The 25,463-nt window shown below is 49.9% G+C and overlaps 1 protein-coding gene across 2 annotated transcripts in view; it reads left to right on the forward strand.

Annotated features, from left to right (window-relative positions):
- Positions 1-25,463, forward strand: part of LOC138570243 (uncharacterized) — a 205,309-nt gene that overhangs the window by 44,354 nt on the left and 135,492 nt on the right. The window contains exons 2-3 of one of the 2 annotated variants that reach the window (XM_069648992.1): positions 1,696-1,844; positions 22,157-22,280. In XM_069648992.1, coding sequence (XP_069505093.1) covers positions 1,790-1,844; positions 22,157-22,280 — 179 coding nt within the window. In that variant the 5' untranslated portion in view covers positions 1,696-1,789. The remainder of the gene's footprint in view (positions 1-1,695; positions 1,845-22,156; positions 22,281-25,463) is intronic. The other variant, XM_069648991.1, reaches the window with a different exon arrangement.

Genomic DNA, 25,463 nt, shown 5'->3' on the forward strand with positions numbered 1-25,463 from the left:
TTACGTTTCTGGAAAATGTGTTTTGGAGGGAAGGTTGGCCCACATACATGATTAGTGACAATGGACCTCAATTTGTGTCTAATGAATTTCAAAGGTGGCTGGGAGAGAAGGGAGTGGTATCCAAAAAAGCAGCGGGATATCATCCACAAAGCAACGGGTGCGTAGAACGCTTCAATAGGACTGTCATGGATGGAATTCGATTTTCGGTTCAAAGTGGAAGGGATTGGCAAAAGGAGATGATTTGGAGGGTGTTCCCATCCCTCAAGTGGTGTGTCTCCTTTTGAACTCATGAGGGGTCAAAATCCCAATACTTTGCTTACGCCAGGATTGATGTCTCATTCAAGGATGGTGAAGTTAGATGTCGGAAGGGTTCTTGAGAGGGTGAATGAGTGTGGGGCACTGTCCAAGAGTTGGTATGATGCCAGATATGGGGGAAAACTTAGTGAGATTGTGTTAGTCGTTGTGTACCTTGCTTTTCAGAACCACCCAATAACTACACACTCATTGTTAGCTTTGGAAACATTAAAAGCTCACATTTATTTACATATTTCCAAACGCAACATGTTTTGTATCAGTGCGCTCCACTGAATTAACAAAGAGGCTTATGTTATTAACAGCTGGTGGACTTTGCCAGGTGGGCCTGTCTTCACATTCCATCAAGGAAATTAATTAAACGAGTAAAGCAATGGATGAGCCGAGAACCCGTTGATCCAGTGTCAGTGATGCAGCCTTGCATGGATCAGAAGGAAGCTGGATGAACAGCAAGCATTGCTTTATGCAGCTGGTAGATGGTCAGGATGATGATTACATCACAAGGCTTCAAGGGGTGGCCCCAGGCGTCCTCCATCTCTGCCCTCCATTCCAAATCTGCTCTTGGAGCCCACATCAGCCATGCCTCCCCGTTCTGCCTCCTGCGGCCTTCCGGCCAATACGGCATAACAATATTCCATCGCAGGTTATTCCATCGAGGGAGAATTCGTCGATTGTTTACCACCGCATTTTAGCGCAAATGTATATGTGGGGGGGAGGGTTAGGGTAATAATAAGGGTAGGGTGGGATTTGGGGTGACTGTGGGAGGTGCACAAGAGGGAGCAGATGATGCAATAGATGAAATAGAGGTTGCTGCTGTAACCGCTTACACCTCTCCCTCAATGAGGCCAATGCTCTGTTGACCCCCTTCTCTTTTTTTGAGGTGCCATACCCCGTTTCCCTATCACTGCCTCTTGCACCTCTCTAATCCTTTCCTCTTTGATATGATATAAGTCATTTATAACGTGCCTGGACATAGGTGTTTCTAGGCGCGACAAGACATGGGAGGGAAGACAGAGGGAGGACAAGACAGACGATCTTACTAGGCCTTGTGTCGTTCAGATCGTGCAAGTGCAGAACACAAAGTGCAGGGGATGGAGGATGAGGGAAGTGCAAGGGGGAGGGGAAAGTTCAATCAGGGCAGCATTGCTCTGAATAAGTGCACCCAGAACAGCTCGGCTCTGGGTAAGTGCAAAGAGGCTGGGGATACAGCAGGTACCCTCTCTTTTCTTATTTCATCATCTATCCTGGTAAGCATCCGGGCCCCCGTCTTGCCCTCCCAGCAGTCTTCTACCCATTACTCGACTCGTCCTCTGTCTTCTCCCTTCTGCCGCCATGCACTTTTGCTGCCTCACCACATCACGCCTCTCTCCTTTGGTCCTGCAGGTGCCTCCCTCTTTCTTCCTGGACACAGCCTTGTGGTTGAGGAGTTCACCATGAAGACTCCTGCACCATTCAGAGAGGGTCATCGGAGAGGACGATGAGCAGCACAGCAGTCCTTTGCCTGCTTTCTGTTGACTTGTTCCTTGCATGCGGTAAGTCCAGGCCTTGTGTCTTCAGCGCATACATGTACCATCGCCTGCCCTTGTATGGACATCAAACCGCGCCACTTCATAAGGGTATAATTCTGATCCCAGCAGTACTACTACTATGCCTGCGGGCTCCGGCGCATTATAAAGAAATAAACATAAAAATCAACAAACTGTGACAAGTTCCCACGCACTTGCTTGTCCGCGGGTTTGGCTCTTTCAGCGGATTCCGCCCTATACCCAATATGTGGCGGAGATGGTCAAATTAATGGCTGCTTGTGTGTAGGGCAGGTTTTTAGAAAACAGATCCCCAAGGGTTTTGTCGCCCAACACCAGACGCATGCTGACATACTAGAAGGCTCTCCACTTGACTGTGCACTTGAGCAGCGTCAGCAACAGCGGCCATCATTTCATAAATGGCCGCCAAGAACTCCCCATTGTTTTCCATGGGCTGCTGTTGACAGTTATATTAATAGTTTTTTATACTGCAACAATCACCACCGTAGTAGTCTAACAGACTAGTCCAGAGAGCGGCCTATTGTGTCCCTGCCAGAGACATCCAGACCTTAGTCTGCAACAGAAGAGAACATGGCAGTAGTGGAGGGGAAAGCCTGGTGTCCCCTGGTTTCACCGGTTTGGGTCCATTTGGCCTAAACAATTGACCTAATCACATTTGATCGAATTTATTTGACCTTTTTTGGTCTAAAAAGCCAGGGAAGACCCCAGCAATGGGGATCGACTTGGTGTTTCAAGGCAGAGTTTGGTTTTCTCACACGTGTGCCGGAGCTCTGGTGAGGGATTCCCGCACCAGTGCAAGTTCTCTGAATACCACTGTGGATCCTAACAGTGTACCCCCTCACCGGAATGGGGGTGTAAGCACTGCACCTTCAATACATGAAGACACCTTACTGGAATCCAGCACAGGGGTAATGTGTCGCTGATCCTCCGTTGGCGCTGCACCTCAGATCCCAGCCCACAGAGGCACTTGAGTTGAGTTTGAAATGGTGTATATTGTGAAGCATCCCCTCTGCACGTCAGAGTAGAGGTGGGCAGCACCTGGTGTTGATTGCGAAGCCTCCCCTCTGCACGTCAGAGTAGGGGTGGGCAGTTCCTGGTGTATATTGTGAAGCACCCACTCTGCACCTCGGAGTAGAGGTGGGCAGTGCCTGCTGCTGATTGTGAAGCATCCCCTCTTCACGTCAGAGTAGAGGTGGGCAGTTCCTGGTGTATATTGTGAAGCATCCCCTCTGCACGTCAGAGTTGAGGTGGGCAGTTCCTGGTGTATATTGTGTTGCATCCCCTCTTCACGTCGGAGTAGAGGTGGGCAGTACCTGGTGTTGATTGTGAAGCCTCCCCTCTGCACGTCAGAGTAGGGGTGGGCAGTTCCTGGTGTATATTGTGAAGCACCCACTCTGCACCTCGGAGTAGAGGTGGGCAGTGCCTGGTGCTGATTGTGAAGCATCCCCTCTTCACGTCAGAGTAGAAGTGGGCAGTTCCTGGTGTATATTGTGACGCATCCCCTCTGCACGTCAGAGTTGAGGTGGGCAGTTCCTGGTGTATATTGTGAAGCATCCCCTCTTCACATCAGAGTAGAGGTGGGCAGTTCCTGGTGTATATTGTGCAGCATCCCCTCTGCACGTCAGAGTTGAGGTGGGCAGTTCGTGGTGTATATTGTGAAGCATCCCCTCTTCACGTCAGAGTAGAGGTGGGCAGTTCCTGGTGTAGCATCCCCTCTTCACGTCAGAGTAGAGGTGGGCAGTTCCTGGTGTATATTGTGAAGCACCTGGTGTTGATTGCGAAGCATTCCCTCTTCACGTCAGAGTAAAGTTTGGCAGTACCTGGTGTTGATTGCGAAGCATCCCTCTGCACCTCAGAGTAGAGTTAGGAAGTTCTTTGTGTTGATTGTGAAGCATCCCCTCTGCACGTCAGAGTAGAGTTGGGCAGTTCTTTGTGTTGATTGTGAAGCATCCCATCTGCACGTCAGAGTAGAGTTGGGCAGTTCTTTGTGTTGATTCTGAAGCAACCCCTCTGCACGTCAGAGTAGAGATAGGCAGTTCTTGGTGTTGATTGGGAAGCATCCCCTCTGCACGTCAGAGTAGAGTTGGGAGTTCTTGGTGTTGATTGGGAAGCATCCCCTCTGCAAGTCAGAGTAGAGTTAGGAAGTTCTTTGTGTTGATTGTGAAGCATCCCCTCTGCACGTCAGAGTAGAGTTGGGCAGTTCTTTGTGTTGATTGTGAAGCATCCCCTCTGCACGTCAGAGTAGAGTTGGGCAGTTTGTCGTGTTGATTGGGAAGCATCCCCTCTGCACGTCAGAGTAGAGTTGGGCAGTTCTTTGTGTTGATAGTTTTTTAAAAATGTTTTAATTTGATTGAGTTGCGACGCAACTTTTCAAATATTTGAACACATACAAAAAGAAGAAACAATTTTCATTTAGGCTTACAATATGATTAAAATATAGATAAAATAAACCCACTTCACACTTCAATGAATCCACACATAATACATAATACATGATGCATGATACCTGGGTACAAATAAATTTCATCCTTATAAAATACGACCTACTACAGAATAAACATAGAATACAAAATACAGTTCTCACTCCCATAATACAAGCCTCCGTCATCCCCTTCTCTGCTTTCCCTTCCACAACAAAGTATATGCAGTGAAGAAGAAGAAGAAGTCACTCGGGGAGTACTTTAGCACTTGGGGTCGTCCACCATTGCCAGGCGCATACATCACCAGTTTATATTAGTGAGTTTATCGCCGCACATCTTAATGGATGTCTTCTCCACGTGGAAGAACCAGTCTTACAAATTGACTATTGCAATCTGTACCCTTTCTCTTGGATTTGAGAACAGCATTTGCCATTTTTGCTCTCCTGAGACCTGAGTATGAATTGCAAACACATTCTGAAAACATCTTGCCCGAGCCATCTTTAAAGTTACACACTCGACCAACAGATGTTGAAGCGTTTCCTTTTGGCGTGCATCTAAGCAATATCTACAGTAATTTCGTTCTGTAGGGATCAATTTGCGCCTACACAGGACATCGCGAGTGCCCCATAAGTTAAATCTAAACCTTAGGAACTCTGCCCGAATGGCTGGCGACGGGCATTTCACCAAGTATGGGGCCATCATTCCATAAGGTTTTACGGCAAAAGCCCAGTTGTTAAAGTCTTTATAGTGTGTGCACTTAGATAGGGTCCTTGGCCAGTCTACACGATAGCTCTTCACCTTCGCGCGTTCCGGATTCAGGATCAACAATTCAAGTGTTACATCAGCCTCCACCAAGTAATTTAATACACACTTCCACCAATTCCTGGGGAATGTATTTCTAGATTTTAACAGGGCAGAAGCAAGGACCTCTAGGATAGAGCCACTATTTACACCTAACAAACACTTGCGTAGCAGGGCGCATTGTCTCCATCCTGCCTGTGGATAATAGGATGACAACCCCAATTCATCGCGTATCAACGCAATCGGAACCGCATTGGGCAAGCTTAGAATCTCCTTCCAGTACCTTGACTCTAAGGCCTCCCATGGATGGATTCTATATAGCAACTTACCCTCAACGCCATATAGCATAATCGGGACCACTTTCATTTTATAGAAAGCCACCACATGTTTCAGGGAAAATTTACCAAATTTTTTAATTAAAATTCTGGACTGGGAAATTAAATGCTGTAATTTATTCTGACCCATATCAACCTCATCATCCTTACGTTGCCTATTAGTGATCTCCACCCCCAGATATTTATAGTGGGACACCTTTGCCAATTTAACATCTTGGATTGACCATGAAAGCAAGGGGTGTAGACTCTGAGGTGCCAAAGTGGGACTACAAGATATTACTTGAGATGTGGAAACATTAATGTTCAATTTATTTCCACAAACATAATCCCCTAAACTTTCTAGCATGTGGTGTAGACCTTGTGGCGTTTGTGACAATAATACCAGGTCGTCCGCATATAGCAGGTAAGGGATATGCTACTCACCAATCATCAGAGGATCTCGCTTGCAATTCAGGAATTCATGTCCTAAGTCAATAATGAAGAAATTAAACAAGAACGCTGCCAATGCTCATCCTTGTTTTAAGCCACGTTGGGTCTCAATTTCCAGTGATAACTTCCCATCTAAACTAATGCGCACTTGCATCGCTGTTTTTGAGTGAAACAAGATAATCAGGGACAAAAGTGAGGTTGGGCACTCATATGCTTCCAATTTTTGAAACAGCAGATCTCTATCAACAGAATCGAATGCTCCTTTAAAGTCAATAAACCCCATATACAGGGGTTGCTATCTTTCAGCCTGCTGCGCTTTGATCAAATTCAACATTATTATGTTTGGAATGGTTCCTAGTCCCTTTACGAAACCGGTTTGCAGTGGGTCTGTTAGTTTTTTAGACCTCACCCATGTTTGTAGTTTCCTGAGGATTAGCCGACAATACAATTTCCCTGGTACATCAAGCAGAGAGATGGGCCTATAACTGCTCGGATCTTGTCTGTCCCCTTTTTTGTATATGGGAATAGTGATCGCCTGAGTCTACGAGCTGGGCAATCTCTGAGTTACATTTACTAATAGGAAGATTTTATACAAAACAGCCACCCATAACTCAGGACATGTTTTCAATTCAAAATAAGACAGACCGTCAGGACCTCTTGCTTTTGAGTTGGTGGCAGTTTTAATCAGGAATAAAATGTTGCTAGGTAAAAATCCAAGTGGAAGGTCGCCGAGGATCTGCGATATTCAGAGCACTCCTTGGGAACTGGGCGGGCATTGAGCTGAGAGAAGTGGGCTACCCACTTCTGAGTTTGCACTGCACTCACCTGCAAAACTATCTGTGACGCAGCAGCAGAATGATTTATGGAAGACCACATTTTCGCAATGTTCTAACCCGCTAACATTTTTAACATATTAGCTCCATCCTCCTGGAACAGAGCCGCCCGATGACCTCTAACCCAATTTCTATATGCGGTTTTCAATCTAGTGGCAAGAGTTTTCCTAACATTAGCAGGTGCCTTTTGAACCGCTCTAAGTTCAGCACAAAGTCTCGCTTTCTTTTCTTTCACCTCCTTGTTATAAACATGGAGATGTGGTGTAGTTTGCTTTCCTTTGCTGCCTTGTGGCTGACACACCTGAATTAGATCAGGACGTGCATTAGTACCATTTCCTACCAATAAGGCATAGTCAGGGCGATTGTGAAGCATCCCCTCTGCACGTCAGAGTAGAGGTTGGCGGTTCCTGGTGTATATTGTGAAGCATCCCCTCTGCACGTCAGAGCAGAGTTAGGCAGTTCTTTGTGTTGATTGTCAAGCATCCCCTCTGCACGTCCGAGTAGAGTTGGGCAGTTTTTGGTGCACGTCCGAGTAGAGTTGGGCAGTTCTTGGTGTTGATTGTGGTGCATCCCCTCTGCACGTCCGAGTAGAGTTGGGCAGTTCCTGGTGTTGATTGTGAAGCATCCCCTCTGCAGGTCAGAGTAGCGGTGGGCAGTTCCTGGTAGAGGTGGGCAGTTCCTGGTGTTGCTTGTGAAGCATCCCCTCTGCACGTCAGTGTAGCGGTGGGCAGTTCCTTGTAGAGGTTGGCAGTGCCTGGTGTTGCTTGTGAAGCATCCCCTCTGCACGTCCGAGTAGTGGTGGGCAGTTCCTGGTGTTGATTGTGGAGCATCCCCTCTGCACGTCAGAGTAGCGGTGGGCAGTTCCTGGTAGAGGTTGACAGTTCCTGGTGTTGCTTGTGAAGTATCCCCTGTGCACGTTATAGTAGCAGTGGGCAGTTCCTGGTGTATATTGTGAAGCATCCCCTCTGCACGTCAGAGTAGAGGTTGGCAGTTCCTGGTGTATATTGTGAAGCATCCCCTCTGCACGTCAGAGTAGAGGTTGGCAGTTCCTGGTGTATATTGTGAAGCATACCCTCTGCACGTCAGAGTAGGGGTGGGCAGTTCCTGGTAGAGGTGGGCAGTTCCTGGTGTTGCTTGTGAAGCATCGCCTCTGCACGTCAGAGTAGCAGTGGGCAGTTCCTGGTAGAGGTGGGCAGTGCCTGGTGTTGCTTGTGAAGCATCCCCTCTGCACGTCCGAGTAGCGGTGGGCAGTTCCTGGTGTTGATTGTGGAGCATCGCCTCTGCACGTCAGAGTAGCGGTGGGCAGTTCCTGGTAGAGGTGGGCAGTGCCTGGTGTTGCTTGTGAAGCATCCCCTCTGCACGTCCGAGTAGCGGTGGGCAGTTCCTGGTGTTGATTGTGAAGCAACCCCTCTGCATGTCATAGTAGCGGTGGGCAGTTCCTGGTGTTGATTGTGAAGCATCCCCTCTGCATTTCAAAGTAGAGGTTGGCAGTTCCTGGTAGAGGTGGGCAGTTCCTGGTGTTGCTTGTTAAGCATCCCCTCTGCACGTCAGAGTAGCAGTGGGCAGTTCCTGGTGTTGATTGTGAAGCATCCCATCTGCATGCCAGAGTAGAGGTTGGCAGTTCCTGGTAGAGGTGGGCAGTTCCTGGTGTTGCTTTTGAAGCATCCCCTCTGCACGTCAGAGTAGCGGTGGGCAGTTCCTGGTGTTGATTGTGAAGCATCCCCTCTGCACGTCAGAGTAGAGGTTGGCAGTTCCTGGTGTATATTGTGAAGCATCCCCTCTGCACGTCAGAGTAGAGGTGGGCAGTTCCTGGTGTATATTGTGAAGCATCCCCTCTGCACGTCAGAGTAGAGGTGGGCAGTTCCTGGTGTGGATTGTGAAGCATCCCCTCTGCACGTCAGAGTAGAGGTGGGCAGTTCCTGGTGTATATTGTGAAGCATCCCCTCTGCACGTCAGAGTAGAGGTGGGCAGTTCCTGGTGTATATTGTGAAGCATCCCCTCTGCACGTCAGAGTAGAGGTGGGCAGTTCCTGGTGTATATTGTGAAGCATCCCCTCTGCACGTCAGAGTAGAGGTGGGCAGTTCCTGGTGTATATTGTGAAGCATCCCCTCTGCCCGTCAGAGTAGAGGTTGGCAGTTCCTGGTGTATATTGTGAAGCATCCCCTCTGCACGTCAGAGTAGAGGTTGGCAGTTCCTGGTGTATATTGTGAAGCATCCCCTCTGCACGTCAGAGTAGCGGTGGGCAGTTCCTGGTGTATATTGTGAAGCATCCCATCTGCACGTCAGAGTAGAGGTTGGCAGTTCCTGGTGTATATTGTGAAGCATCCCCTCTGCACGTCAGAGTAGAGGTTGGCAGTTCCTGGTGTATATTGTGAAGCATCCCCTCTGCACGTCAGAGTAGCGGTGGGCAGTTCCTGGTGTATATTGTGAAGCATCCCCTCTGCACGTCAGAGTAGAGGTTGGCAGTTCCTGGTGTATATTGTGAAGCATCCCCTCTGCACGTCAGAGTAGAGGTTGGCAGTTCCTGGTGTATATTGTGAAGCATCCCCTCTGCACGTCAGAGTAGAGGTTGGCAGTTCCTGGTGTATATTGTGAAGCATCCCCTCTGCACGTCAGAGTAGAGGTTGGCAGTTCCTGGTGTATATTGTGAAGCATCCCCTCTGCACGTCAGAGTAGAGGTTGGCAGTTCCTGGTGTTGCTTGTGAAGCATCCCCTCTGCACGTCAGAGTAGAGGTTGGCAGTTCCTGGTGTATATTGTGAAGCATCCCCTCTGCACGTCAGAGTAGAGGTGGGCAGTTCCTGGTGTTGCTTGTGAAGCATCCCCTCTGCACGTCAGAGTAGAGGTGGGCAGTTCCTGGTGTATATTGTGAAGCATCCCCTCTGCACGTCAGAGTAGGGGTGGGCAGTTCCAGGTGCATATTGTGAAGCATCCCCTCTGCACGTCAGAGTAGAGGTGGGCAGTTCCTGGTGTATATTGTGAAGCATCCCCTCTGCACGTCAGAGTAGAGGTGGGAAGTTCCTGGTGTATATTGTGAAGCATCCCCTCTGCACGTCAGAGTAGAGGTGGGCAGTTCCTGGTGCTGATTGTGAAGCATCCCCTCTGCACGTCAGAGTAGAGGTGGGCAGTTCCTGGTGTATATTGTGAAGCATCCCCTCTGCACGTCAGAGTAGCGGTGGGCAGTTCCTGGTGTTGATTGTGAAGCAATCCCTCTGCACGTCAGAGTAGAGGTTGGCAGTTCCTGGTGTTGCTTGTGAAGCATCCCCTCTGCACGTTAGAGTAGAGGTTGGCAGTTCCGGGTGTATATTGTGAAGCATCCCCTCTGCACGTCAGAGTAGAAGGGCAGTTCCTGGTGTATATTGCGAAGCATCCCCTCTGCACGTCAGAGTAGATGTGGGCAGTTCCTGGTGTATATTGTGAAGCATCCCCTCTGCACGTCAGAGTAGAGGTGGGCAGTTCCTGGTGTATATTGTGAAGCATCCCCTCTGCACGTCAGAGTAGAGGTGGGCAGTTCCAGGTGTTGCTTGTGAAGCATCCCCTCTGCACGTCAGAGTAGGGGTGGGCAGTTCCAGGTGTATATTGTGAAGCATCCCCTCTGCACGTCAGAGTAGAGGTGGGCGGTTCCTGGTGTATATTGTGAAGCATCCCCTCTGCACGTCAGAGTAGAGGTGGGCGGTTCCTGGTGTATATTGTGAAGCATCCCCTCTGCACGTCAGAGTAGGGGTGGGCGGTTCCTGGTGTATATTGTGAAGCATCCCCTCTGCACGTCAGAGTAGGGGTGGGCGGTTCCTGGTGTATATTGTGAAGCATCCCCTCTGCACGTCAGAGCAGAGTTAGACAGTTCTTTGTGTTGATTGTCAAGCATCCCCTCTGCACGTCCGAGTAGAGTTGGGCAGTTTTTGGTGCACGTCCGAGTAGAGTTGGGCAGTTCTTGGTGTTGATTGTGGTGCATCCCCTCTGCACGTCCGCGTAGAGTTGGGCAGTTCCTGGTGTTGATTGTGAAGCATCCCCTCTGCACGTCAGAGTAGCGGTGGGCAGTTCCTCGTAGAGGTGGGCAGTTCCTGGTGTTGCTTGTGAAGCATCCCCTCTGCACGTCAGTGTAGCGGTGGGCAGTTCCTTGTAGAGGTTGGCAGTGCCTGGTGTTGCTTGTGAAGCATCCCCTCTGCACGTCCGAGTAGTGGTGGGCAGTTCCTGGTGTTGATTGTGGAGCATCCCCTCTGCACGTCAGAGTAGCGGTGGGCAGTTCCTGGTAGAGGTTGGCAGTTCCTGGTGTTGCTTGTGAAGTATCCCCTGTGCACGTTATAGTAGCAGTGGGCAGTTCCTGGTGTATATTGTGAAGCATCCCCTCTGCACGTCAGAGTAGAGGTTGGCAGTTCCTGGTGTATATTGTGAAGCATCCCCTCTGCACGTCAGAGTAGAGGTTGGCAGTTCCTGGTGTATATTGTGAAGCATACCCTCTGCACGTCAGAGTAGCGGTGGGCAGTTCCTGGTAGAGGTGGGCAGTTCCTGGTGTTGCTTGTGAAGCATCGCCTCTGCACGTCAGAGTAGCAGTGGGCAGTTCCTGGTAGAGGTGGGCAGTGCCTGGTGTTGCTTGTGAAGCATCCCCTCTGCACGTCCGAGTAGCGGTGGGCAGTTCCTGGTGTTGATTGTGGAGCATCGCCTCTGCACGTCAGAGTAGCGGTGGGCAGTTCCTGGTAGAGGTGGGCAGTGCCTGGTGTTGCTTGTGAAGCATCCCCTCTGCACGTCCGAGTAGCGGTGGGCAGTTCCTGGTGTTGATTGTGAAGCATCCCCTCTGCATGTCATAGTAGCGGTGGGCAGTTCCTGGTGTTGATTGTGAAGCATCCCCTCTGCATGTCAGAGTAGAGGTTGGCAGTTCCTGGTAGAGGTGGGCAGTTCCTGGTGTTGCTTGTTAAGCATCCCCTCTGCACGTCAGAGTAGCAGTGGGCAGTTCCTGGTGTTGATTGTGAAGCATCCCATCTGCATGCCAGAGTAGAGGTTGGCAGTTCCTGGTAGAGGTGGGCAGTTCCTGGTGTTGCTTGTGAAGCATCCCCTCTGCACGTCAGAGTAGCGGTGGGCAGTTCCTGGTGTTGATTGTGAAGCATCCCCTCTGCACGTCAGAGTAGAGGTTGGCAGTTCCTGGTGTATATTGTGAAGCATCCCCTCTGCACGTCAGAGTAGAGGTGGGCAGTTCCTGGTGTATATTGTGAAGCATCCCCTCTGCACGTCAGAGTAGAGGTGGGCAGTTCCTGGTGTGGATTGTGAAGCATCCCCTCTGCACGTCAGAGTAGAGGTGGGCAGTTCCTGGTGTATATTGTGAAGCATCCCCTCTGCACGTCAGAGTAGAGGTGGGCAGTTCCTGGTGTATATTGTGAAGCATCCACTCTGCACGTCAGAGTAGAGGTGGGCAGTTCCTGGTGTATATTGTGAAGCATCCCCTCTGCACGTCAGAGTAGAGGTTGGCAGTTCCTGGTGTATATTGTGAAGCATCCCCTCTGCCCGTCAGAGTAGAGGTTGGCAGTTCCTGGTGTATATTGTGAAGCATCCCCTCTGCACGTCAGAGTAGAGGTTGGCAGTTCCTGGTGTATATTGTGAAGCATTCCCTCTGCACGTCAGAGTAGCGGTGGGCAGTTCCTGGTGTATATTGTGAAGCATCCCCTCTGCACGTCAGAGTAGAGGTTGGCAGTTCCTGGTGTATATTGTGAAGCATACCCTCTGCACGTCAGAGTAGCGGTGGGCAGTTCCTGGTAGAGGTGGGCAGTTCCTGGTGTTGCTTGTGAAGCATCGCCTCTGCACGTCAGAGTAGCAGTGGGCAGTTCCTGGTAGAGGTGGGCAGTGCCTGGTGTTGCTTGTGAAGCATCCCCTCTGCACGTCCGAGTAGCGGTGGGCAGTTCCTGGTGTTGATTGTGGAGCATCGCCTCTGCACGTCAGAGTAGCGGTGGGCAGTTCCTGGTAGAGGTGGGCAGTGCCTGGTGTTGCTTGTGAAGCATCCCCTCTGCACGTCCGAGTAGCGGTGGGCAGTTCCTGGTGTTGATTGTGAAGCATCCCCTCTGCATGTCATAGTAGCGGTGGGCAGTTCCTGGTGTTGATTGTGAAGCATCCCCTCTGCATGTCAGAGTAGAGGTTGGCAGTTCCTGGTAGAGGTGGGCAGTTCCTGGTGTTGCTTGTTAAGCATCCCCTCTGCACGTCAGAGTAGCAGTGGGCAGTTCCTGGTGTTGATTGTGAAGCATCCCATCTGCATGCCAGAGTAGAGGTTGGCAGTTCCTGGTAGAGGTGGGCAGTTCCTGGTGTTGCTTGTGAAGCATCCCCTCTGCACGTCAGAGTAGCGGTGGGCAGTTCCTGGTGTTGATTGTGAAGCATCCCCTCTGCACGTCAGAGTAGAGGTTGGCAGTTCCTGGTGTATATTGTGAAGCATCCCCTCTGCACGTCAGAGTAGAGGTGGGCAGTTCCTGGTGTATATTGTGAAGCATCCCCTCTGCACGTCAGAGTAGAGGTGGGCAGTTCCTGGTGTGGATTGTGAAGCATCCCCTCTGCACGTCAGAGTAGAGGTGGGCAGTTCCTGGTGTATATTGTGAAGCATCCCCTCTGCACGTCAGAGTAGAGGTGGGCAGTTCCTGGTGTATATTGTGAAGCATCCACTCTGCACGTCAGAGTAGAGGTGGGCAGTTCCTGGTGTATATTGTGAAGCATCCCCTCTGCACGTCAGAGTAGAGGTTGGCAGTTCCTGGTGTATATTGTGAAGCATCCCCTCTGCCCGTCAGAGTAGAGGTTGGCAGTTCCTGGTGTATATTGTGAAGCATCCCCTCTGCACGTCAGAGTAGAGGTTGGCAGTTCCTGGTGTATATTGTGAAGCATTCCCTCTGCACGTCAGAGTAGCGGTGGGCAGTTCCTGGTGTATATTGTGAAGCATCCCATCTGCACGTCAGAGTAGAGGTTGGCAGTTCCTGGTGTATATTGTGAAGCATCCCCTCTGCACGTCAGAGTAGAGGTTGGCAGTTCCTGGTGTATATTGTGAAGCATCCCCTCTGCACGTCAGAGTAGAGGTTGGCAGTTCCTGGTGTATATTGTGAAGCATCCCCTCTGCACGTCAGAGTAGAGGTTGGCAGTTCCTGGTGTTGCTTGTGAAGTATCCCCTCTGCACGTCAGAGTAGAGGTTGGCAGTTCCTGGTGTATATTGTGAAGCATCCCCTCTGCACGTCAGAGTAGAGGTGGGCAGTTCCTGGTGTTGCTTTTGAAGCATCCCCTCTGCACGTCAGAGTAGAGGTGGGCAGTTCCTGGTGTATATTGTGAAGCATCCCCTCTGCACGTCAGAGTAGGGGTGGGCAGTTCCAGGTGCATATTGTGAAGCATCCCCTCTGCACGTCAGAGTAGAGGTGGGCAGTTCCTGGTGTATATTGTGAAGCATCCCCTCTGCACGTCAGAGTAGAGGTGGGCAGTTCCTGGTGTATATTGTGAAGCATCCCCTCTGCACGTCAGAGTAGAGGTGGGCAGTTCCTGGTGCTGATTGTGAAGCATCCCCTCTGCACGTCAGAGTAGAGGTGGGCAGTTCCTGGTGTATATTATGAAGCATCCCCTCTGCACGTCAGAGTAGCGGTGGGCAGTTCCTGGTGTTGATTGTGAAGCAATCCCTCTGCACGTCAGAGTAGAGGTTGGCAGTTCCTGGTGTTGCTTGTGAAGCATCCCCTCTGCACGTCAGAGTAGAGGTTGGCAGTTCCGGGTGTATATTGTGAAGCATCCCCTCTGCACGTCAGAGTAGAAGGGCAGTTCCTGGTGTTGCTTGTGAAGCATCCCCTCTGCACGTCAGAGTAGGGGTGGGCGGTTCCAGGTGTATATTGTGAAGCATCCCCTCTGCACGTCAGAGTAGAGGTGGGCGGTTCCTGGTGTATATTGTGAAGCATCCCCTCTGCACGTCAGAGTAGGGGTGGGCGGTTCCTGGTGTATATTGTGAAGCATCCCCTCTGCACGTCAGAGTAGAGGTGGGCGGTTCCTGGTGTATATTGTGAAGCATCCCCTCTGCACGTCAGAGTAGGGGTGGGCGGTTCCTGGTGTATATTGTGAAGCATCCCCTCTGCACGTCAGAGTAGGGGTGGGCGGTTCCTGGTGTATATTGTGAACATCCCCTCTGCACGTCAGAGTAGAGGTGGGCGGTTCCTGGTGTATATTGTGAAGCATCCCCTCTGCACGTCAGAGTAGAGGTGGGCGGTTCCTGGTGTAGATTGTGAAGCATCCCCTCTGCACGACAGAGTAGAGGTGGGCGGTTCCTGGTGTAGATTGTGAAGCATCCCCTCTGCACGTCAGAGTAGAGGTGGGCGGTTCCTGGTGTATTTGTGAAGCATCCCCTCTGCACGTCAGAGTAGAGGTGGGCGGTTCCTGGTGTATATTGTGAAGCATCCCCTCTGCACGTCAGAGTAGCGGTGGGCGGTTCCTGGTGTATATTGTGAAGCAGAGGTGGGCAGTTCCTGGTCAACCTAATTGTGGAAACATCGACCCACACAAATACATGTAGATTTGTCTGGGTTAAACTTCCTAAACTTGATGTGCGTCTCGGGAAATGAAGTCTGCATGAGTTGGACCTCAAAGCGGTGTAAGGCGCATGCGTCGTCAGTTTGTGGTTTGTCTTAAAAAGGCATTCACCGAGGCAGGAGGGTGTTGTTGAGGTTGGTTTAGGGCAAGGAGCATGCATTAGGTTTAGAAATATAATAGGTTTTCGGGTAGAATTACAAACAGAATTAGAATAAACTTTCAACACGTCATTAAATTAGAGGATTCAAATTAGAATTAGGACAGAGCTCTTCTAGTCAGTCAGAATTCACTCGAAGACACGTGTCACACACACAGACACACACACACAATGCAGAGAAGCGGTTTCTTATGAGGAAATTGACAATCGTGAGTGACGAGTGATGGACACAAAGCACACATTGTTTGGTGAGGGTGTAGAAAGGGAGTGGGTGGCTTGTGGGGTAAACACATCAGACACATGATTTTTGTGTGTGGGAGTAGAAAACCACTGTGACTGGCTTTGGTGACGCGCACACCCGTGATCTTTTTGTGAGGATGAGAAAAGAAATGTGGAACGCCCCGAGTGACAAATGACATGTGGTGTTATTTACGAGGAAGTAGAATAGGAGAGTAATTGTATAGAGTGTGACACACACAGATACAACAATACGCATTCAGTATCTTGAGTGGGAGGCACACACACACACATACACACTGTCTTGAGTGGAATGTGCACACACACACTGTCTTGAGTGGGAGGCACACACACACACACACACACACACACACACAGACTGTCTTGAGTGGGAGGCACACACACACAGACTGTCTTGAGTGGAAAGCGCGCAACAATACACAAACACACACACACACACACACACACACACACACAGAGTCTGGAGTGGGAGGCACACACACAGACTGTCTTGAGTGGGAGGCACACACACACAGACTGTCTTGAGTGGAAAGCGCGCAACAATACACAAACACACACACACACACACACACACACACACACAGAGTCTGGAGTGGGAGGCACACACACACAGACTGTCTTGAGTGGGAGGCACACACACACACACAGACTGTCTTGAGTGGGAGGCACACACACACAGACTGTCTTGAGTGGAAAGCGCGCAACAATACACAAACACACACACACACACACAGAGTCTGGAGTGGGAGGCACACACACACAGACTGTCTTGAGTGGGAGGCACACACACACACACACAGACTGTCTTGAGTGGAAAGCGCGCAACAATACACAAACACACACACACACACACACAGAGTCTGGAGTGGGAGGCACACACACAGACTGTCTTGAGTGGGAGGCACACACACACACACTGTCTTGAGTGGAATGCGCGCAACAACACACAAACACACACACACACAGAGTCTGGAGTGGGAGGTGTACACACAGACTGTCTTGAGTGGGAGGCACACGCGCACACAGACTGTCTTGAGTGGGAGGCACACACACACACACACACACACACACACACACACACACACACACACACACACACACACACACACACACACACACACACACACACACACACACACACACACACACACACACACAGTCTGGAGTGGGAGGCACACACACAGACTGTCTGGAGTGGGAGGCACACACACAGACTGTCTTGAGTGGGAGGCACACACACAGACTGTCTTGAGTAGAATAAGCGCGTGCACACACACACACCCACACACAGTGTTTTGGGAGGAAAGAAAATCACAGTAACCAAATTTAGTGGTACATAACCACATGGTTGTTTTATTAGGCGAGTGCAGTAAATAACAGTGACTGGCCTGATAGAAGCCTGATTTTCTTGTGAGGGAACAAAATATGATAGTGAGTTGAGAGAGGAATCTTATCAAACTGAAGAGTTTTGCCAGGCCTCAACAGGAACAGAGCCCTTAACCCCTTAACTGCTGGGCTATTATGCATGTCCATGCAAATAGGACGAGCAGACTCGTCCTCAGCACTTATGAAACGTGCCAGGGTTAAGTACATAGTCAGTGGTTTGCTCACACAAGCCATGTACAGAGTGGCCATGTCTGAACTGTATGTGGCTCTGTGTGGCTATCATTCACAGGAGCAGTACTCTTTTGAGTGCAGCACCCCTGGCCCGCTGGCACACTGGCTCAGAGGTACAGCCTTTCACCTGGAGCAAAAAGGCAAGGCGAGCAAATCACACTAAGTCACGGAAAGGAAGATATCACACACCTTTTAAGAAAGGAGAAGGCCACGTGTCACACACTAGCCCCCAAGAATCCGGTAGTATTTGGAATCTACACACCCCAAGGGGTCAGCGTACCGATTACAGCTTCTCTCCAGGCCGTGGGAGGATCCGATGGCTCAGGCAAAAAGGCTGAAAATGCGCCAATGCAGGTCTCCTTGATAAGTGCTATTGTGACCCTCTTGGCACGTGACAGGAACCTGTTCCCCAAACCTGCCAAGTCACGTATTTTTAGTATTTCTGAATTCATTTCTACAATTGACGGGAATCTGGGCCTGTTGGTTTCTTCAAAGGTTTATCAGATCATATTAAGTATGCATGTCAAGCCAACCTACTTACCCTCCTTCGGGCGTTCCTCTCAGGCTGTGTGATCCCAGGAAGGGGAGGGGCCTGTCTGGCCCTCTGGCAGTGAACCTGCCAGAGGCTAATGGGCACAAGGGAATCTCTGCCCACCCTTATGGTTACCCGCCTGGGTCCCCTGGGATTACGCACTGCCCCTGGGAGAGCTCTCCTTAGAATAGACTGGAGCCTCTATTTTTAGTTTTGGCTTTTAGGTGACACACTAAGCGCTGCCTATGAGCAGAAACTATGGCCGTAGGAAGGGAAGATAGGAGATCGGATGTCAGGAGGGACATGCAGCCTTTGGGTGTTGTTTTGGTCGTTATCCACCTATTGACCGCCAATGGCCATGCTGGCTCCTGTGGCCATGCTGGCTCCTGTGGCTATGCTGGCTCCTGTGGCCATGCTGGCTCCTATGGCCATGCTGGCTCCTGTGGCTATGCTGGCTCCTATGGCCATGCTGGCTCCTATGGCCATGCTGGCTCCTGTGGCCATGCTGGCTCCTATGGCCATGCTGGCTCCTGTGGCCATGCTGGCTCCTGTGGCCATGCTGGCTCCTGTGGCTATGCTGGCTCCTATGGCCATGCTGGCTCCTATGGCCATGCCTATGCACTACCTCCCTTCCCCACTCAAAACACAACCGTTGTGGCTCCCTTTGATCCACCTCTGTGCTTTCCAAGCAGTCATCATACATGTAATGGCTTAGTTGCATCTACGAAGCAGTCACTGCTGTGATAAAATGCCTTAACTAAGGGGGCCTTGAGAAACTTGAGGGAGCGAAGGAAGCAACACATTCATTTCTTAAGGGATAGTCCGGACCAGGTCTCCCTTCACATTTTCCATAAGTCCTGCAAACTGTAAAAAGGCAACCCTTGTGTATGTTATAATGACTAGTCATGTCTGCGGAAGGGAGAAGTCCATCTTTACTGCACAAATCTCCAGATACCAGGCAACCCCCTGCACACAAGAACCTAAAACTTAATTGCAGGCCGTGGCAGCAAAAAACGCAAAATGTACACTGGGCGTCACATGCTATGATAGGTTATTTATAACACGCCTAATACCCAGAGGTTTCTAAGTGCGGACCCGAGGATCGAACCCACGTTGCTGCTCTGTATCATCTTGCTTCCAAGGCGAGCACGTTGCCCCTGAGCTATCCACTCGAGCATTCCTTAGCACCCAGAGTGCCGTCACCGTGAATACCTGCATGCAGGGGCCGCCAGACCTGCACCCTCAGGCTGCCATCCTCATAATTCCTTTTCAGCGTGCCAAGAAAGGTCCCCGTTCCCCCCACCCACCCTGTCCCCACCATAATTTCACCAGAACTGGATCTAGTTACTTGGATCCACTAATGCGATTTGTATATCAGTGCCGGAAAAACATAGCATACCTGTGTGAGTACCGCCATCAGGCTCAACGCAACTTGGATACTCAGCATCTCACTGGGATGAGTATGATGGCCCCAGTGATGATTCTCACTCTTCCGGTTATTCAGCATCTCACTGGGACGACTATGATGGACCCAGTGATGTTTCCCACTCTTCTGGTTACTCAGCATCTCACTGGGACACGTATTATGGACCCAGTGATGATTCTCGCTCTTCTGGTTACTCAGCATCTCACTGGGACGACTATGATGGACCCAGTGATGATTCTCACTCTTCTGGTTACTCAGCATCTCACTGGGACAAGTATTATGGACCCAGTGATGATTCTCGCTCTTCTGGTTACTCAGCATCTCACTGGGACGAGTATGATGGACCCAGTGATGATTCTCAGTCTTCCGGTTACTCAGCATCTCACTGGGATGACTATGATGGAACCAGTAATGTTTCCCACTCTTCTGGTTACTCAGCATCTCACTGTGATGAGTATGCTGGATCCAGTGATGATTCTCACTCTTCTGGTTACTCAGCATCTCACTGGGAGGAGTATGATGGACCCATCATACTCGTCTCACTCTTCTGGTTATTCAGAAGAGTCTCATCTCACTCTTCTGGTTACTCAGCATCTCACTGGGACGAGTATGATGGGGATAGTGATGGTTCTCACTCTTCTGGTTACTCAGCATCTCACTGGGACGAGTATGCTGGACCCAGTGATGATTCTCACTCTTCCGGTTACTCAGCATCTCACTGGGATGACTATGATGGACCCAGTGATGTTTCCCACTCTTCTGGTTATTCAGCATCTCACTGGGACGAGTATTATGGACCCAGTGATGATTCTCGCTCTTCTGGTTACTCAGCATCTCACTGAGACGAGTATGCTGGACCCAGTGATGATTCTCACTCTTCCGGTTACTCAGCATCTCACTGGGATGACTATGATGGACCCAGTGATGTTTCCCACTCTTCTGGTTATTCAGCATCTCACTGGGACGAGTATTATGGACCCAGTGATGATTCTCGCTCTTCTGGTTACTCAGGATCTCACTGGGAAAAGCTGTGAAAGGAACTGCATTAAGGGAAACTATAAATTGTCCTCAGCTCAAGCAGGAGAGCTCAAACCTCACATACAAACACAGAAACTGTAAAAATTAGTATATATCGCTCATGGTTTGCAGACATTTTACTATTAGAACGAGTTTTGTGACAAATTAAATCAGCACCAAGCCCATTGTGCATCATGTGCTTAGAAGGTTTACTTGTTTGAATCTCTTTCCAACGCATGTTTGTGAAATATATGTGCTCATGTGTATTTTCCCGCAATGCTCTTTGATTTATGCAAAGCAGTCAGGTGAGCACATTTGTGATTTTTGTCCTACTCTCCTTTCCCAAAACGAGATTTATTTATAGAATGTGGGTTATTTACGCACTAAAAGAACTGTTTATATACTGAATGAGTAATTTATTTACAGACCGCAATTTATTTACAAACCTAGCCAAGAAATGTATTTCTGGAATGTTCCTGATTGTTGTTTGGTGCAGACAGCTCTTGCCAAAGCTCGGTGATCTCCTTTTAGCCACAACCACCAACCACCACTCTGCAGGCCCCGTCCATCGCTTTGGCCACACATTCTGGTTCGTGACCCCACCTTTGCCCCCCGATGTTTCTTACCACTTACAGCACTGTCAGTGTATAAGGCTGGGAGGCAGTGAGTGAGGCTGGCAGTTAGTAAGTTTGTGAGTGAGGCTGGGAGCCTGTGAGCAAGGCTGGGAGGCAGTGAGTGAGGCTGGCAGTTAGTAAGTTTGTGAGTGAGGCTGGGAGCCTGTGAGCAAGGCTGGGAGGCAGTGAGTGAGGCTGGCGGTTAGTAAGTTTGTGAGTGAGGCTGGGAGCCTGTAAGCAAGGCTGGGAGACAGTGAGTGAGGCTGGCAGTTAGTAAGTTTGTGAGTGAGGCTGGGAGCCTGTGAGCAAGGCTGGGAGGCAGTGAGTGAGGGTGGCAGTTAGTAAGTTTGTGAGTGAGGCTGGGAGCCTGTGAGCAAGGCTGGGAGGCAGTGAATAGGCTGGCAGTTAGTAAGTTTGTGAGTGAGGCTGGGCGCCTGTGAGCCAGCCTGGGAGTCAGCGGGTGTGGGTGTGAGTTAGTGAGTGATGGCAGCTTTGAGTTTGTATATGAGGGCCATTAGTAATGATGCTGGCAGTTAGTGAAGGAGGTTGAGAGGGAGCCACGCTGTCAGTGAGGGAGGGAGACTGGGCATTAGGGCGAATGTTTGCAATTCTTAGCGGTATCAGGTAATATTATCCCCATATATATGGTCGCCGTAAATAATATCGCCGGGAAAAGGTTGCAGCGATATTATATGAGTGACCATATATATGGGGAGAGGGGGGAAAAATTAAAAAAATTTTTAAAAAAAGTTTGGGTTTGCGGGGGTGTCCCCCGCATGTTCCATGCAATAATGTTGGCACAAAAAACGGCAATTTTTCAGCGATATTTTTGCATGGCGATATTTTTGTGGCGACATTATTACATGGAACCTTTTCAGCGTGGGTGCCATCCAGTGATATGGAGGACATTTGTTTGCAGTACATTTTAAAATTCTCGCCTAAGAGGACACTCAGGGCCTCATCACGAATTTGGTGGTAACACTTAAATGCGGCAGTAACGCAATGCTGCTGCATTTAAGGGTCTGCCAGCTCTGAGCTGTGGGCAAGTCCGCTGCGAGTTTGCTGATTTCTGGCGCTATTACCACATTGGGCCCAATGGGGACTTACTGTTCCGTCAAACCCGTGATACGGCGCTAAAATCGCTGGGGGGTTTGGCGGTAGGGCTAATAGCCCCGGCGGTAATACCGCTGGGGTTAGCGCCCAACTCGTGATGAGGCCCTCAGTGTGAAATGCTAAGTTGCTGGTACATTATGGCGATCCACCCCGGCCAATGAGTGTTCCCTGCACCAGCCTCTCCACATCCTGAACCCTCCTGACTGTAGCCACTCTCTTCTTTCTCTCAGCTCTAGGGTTCCCCAGCACTCCACAGAACGTGACATTAGTGAGTGAAGATTTCTACACCAGACTGACCTGGTCCTTGGATGGTTCCTCCACATCTGCTGCCTATGAAATTGAGATCTTTGACAGGTAATGGCACTTATGCATTCCTTGCGCCTCTGCACCACCAGGTGCGGCCTTGAGGGAATCCCGGTGGGCCCGCCGCCTCGTAGCAGCATTGTATGTGTTTGGGAAGAAACCCAATTAAGGTATGTTCCCCTGGAAAGTACGCCCTCAGTGACCTGGGCTTGTCTGGGTGTGCAAGGGACATTTAGCACCTCCAAACCCCAAGGCCATCTAGCTGGATGTACCCTGAGAACCGAGAAAGCTTTTGCACTCCTTAAAGATATCCCATCCGTTTACCTGGCTTGCGATTAAGCTGGGACACACCAGATATTTAATAAGGGAATAAAGCAGGTGGAAACCTGCAAACATATACTGAGGAATGAGTATATGAAGTGTGATACACATGTGCAAGGAGAACGCTGAACAGCTGGATGAGCCGAGCAGCGGTCTGTTCGATCGGTGAGGGCACGCTGTGGATCTGCAGAGAGCTTGCCTTATTCTCCTGTTATGCAATGCCTGCAGCCACTTGCCTGCTCCTGATCCTTCACGCCTCGGCTCAAGAAGTGACGAGACTTCTCACATACATTCTAGTCCATGTTTTCTGGGGCGACCAGATGTCTTGATTTGAGAAGGACACGCCCGGTTTCCATGCCATGTCCCCCTTTCCCAACAAGCCTCTTCTAAACAGCCACTCAGAAGCTGGATCCTTACCAAGGCCCTCCGTCCTCTGATAACCGGTCAGATTCCAGGTGCAGTGCAAGCCTCATGGGTTGGATAGTGGAGTATATCCCATTGGACTCAGTGAGCATTGACCCACTTTACCCCAGTCTTCTGAAAACCCTGGCACATACCCATCGTTCCGTGGGATTAGGCATTCTGATTGGCCATAGTTTAGGGCTTTGCCTCTGATGTCCCTTTTCTGTGTTTCACTGGTCACCCTACTGTTTGAGCACTTTCTCGCCTGGCTAGCCCGTGCTGGTGGGCCCTCGCCTCAGCAAGAAACAGGCTGTCCTATGCCAGTCTTTCCCGGGTAAAACCCCTGGCACATCTGATAGTTCTTCTGACCCCTCTCAAGATGTGGCACTGCCCTCTGGAATACCACCTCAGATTCGGATGTGCAAAGCTGTGAAGCCTGCAGGAAGTGTGACTCTTGTGCCTTCCAAATGTCTAACCTTCATGGTGCTTTTATCAACTGGCGTGTCCTGTTTGCTGGTGTCTTGTTGTCGCACCAGGGCTACGTCGTTCACCGGAAGTGGAGTGTGTTCTAGATGCTTCCTCTTAACAATGTATTTCTGCAGGGATCGAAATTAAGATGCGATGAGCAAGAGCTAAATGCGGCTCCTGGGTTCCCAACATCAACCAGAGACCAGGCGCTACCATTGGGGGAACTGAGGCACCAGTACATACTGTTCCGCAAATCTGTCAATTATTTAGGTCTTATTATGCTTTAAATGTTGTATTGATGTGCCCTAAAATGTATTCATAGATTGTCCCAAACGTACAGTGATACATTCACATAGGTATGCTTGTTTGGCATCAGTTGGCCTGGGAGCAAACCTAGCTCCTGGTAGCTCCTGGTAGCTCCTGGTAGCTCCTGGTAGCTCCTGGTAGCTCCTGGTAGCTCCTGGTAGCTGTTAGTGTCAAGCTAACCAGGCTCTCCTAGGAAACAAGCAGCAGCTGAATAGCTCCCAGCTCCCCTCAATTCCGAACCCTGCTCTGCATCTGCCACTTCCTGTGTGCATCATTTTGTTGGATATCCGGGTAATGGACAGATTAGTCAAGCGACATGTTTGGAAGATGTGCCCTTAATTTATGACCAGATATCTCTACCAAATAGCGGCTATTATCAGGCGAACTATTATGGGTGTAGACGATTTTATTCAGTGCTGGTTAAGCATTAGCTGCCGCAATGGAAGGTACTGCATGCCTTGAATGTTCACACCTGGGGAAAAGTGCTCAGCCAAGCAGGCGGGAGAGGACTGACAGCCTACTGGCTGCGTTTTGGCAGCCACCCGAGGTCTATACTGGTGCCGCCATTTTTTTAAAGTGCCTTGGCACCTTTGTCTCCAGTCCCTTCTCAGCCGTCGTCCCCGCCACTCCAGAAGCCCATCACTCCCCCCCCCAAATCATCCCCCACCCACCCCACCCCACTTACCTCCCGCGGCACCTGGCTCTTTCTCTGCCACTCCTTCCTTTCTCCGCCCGCCGCCATATACATTTCTATGGCAGCAGCCATCATTTTTTTCCTTGGAAATTGGGCTTGTGCAAGAAGAACAAAGCCTGTCTCCAGTAAAAAAGAATAAAAAAAAAACACGCCAGTTAAAAAATAAAAAAAACTATATGCATCCTGTACGGGATACTGCGTTGTGAAATCTCAGACCAATCTCTAATACACCATTCTTGCAAAAAAAATGGACCGAGTGGCATATGTCCAGATCTCTGATCACCTGAATACATTTCCTTTCTTAAATAATCAGCAATCTGGTTTCAGGCAGGGAGCGGAGACCGCTTTGCTGGAGCTCAAGTCTAGATTGTGGGAGAGAATAGATAAAGGTACAAGCTCCATTCTGATGTTACTAGATTTCTTGCCGGCCTTGGACCTGGTGGACCATTCCATTATGTCCACGAGCTTGGGGGAGATGGCAATTACTCCCCTGCTGCTGTCCACTGGGCATCCTCTTTCCTTGGCAACAGGAATAGTAGAGTCTTTTATGAGGAGGCAGTCGCTGCGCCTATCGCCATTAAAATGGGTGTTCCACAAGGTTCCTGCCTATCACCATGTTTATACAACCTCTTTACGACTCCCTTTTTTGCCTTCTTGGGGCATGAGGGGGTGGTGTTTACGAACTATGCCGATGATACCCAGTGTATTATCCGAATCGGTGGTATTCATGAGCTAGATGAGGCATTGCTGAGCAAAATCTATACTCTTATTGAGAATTGGATGATCCATAATAATCTGTCTCTAAACAGAGAAAAAACAGAACTGCTGTTGGTTGGGACCCTTAGCACATTACAGAAATTGGGCCCGGCTTTTGTTAGCTTTTGTATTGAGCACTCCAAAATATGTACTTCAAAGAAGGTCAAGACATTAGGTGTTATCTTGGGTCAACACCTGAACATGAAGGCACACGTTAGTAGCTTGGTGTCTTCATCGGCATACTACATCAGGCTCTTAAATCACCTTATACCTTTCATTTCGCAAGT

Source organism: Ambystoma mexicanum, chromosome 2q (assembly GCF_040938575.1).
Source record: "Ambystoma mexicanum isolate Mex_15411 chromosome 2q, UKY_AmexF1_1, whole genome shotgun sequence".
NCBI lineage: Eukaryota > Metazoa > Chordata > Amphibia > Caudata > Ambystomatidae > Ambystoma > Ambystoma mexicanum.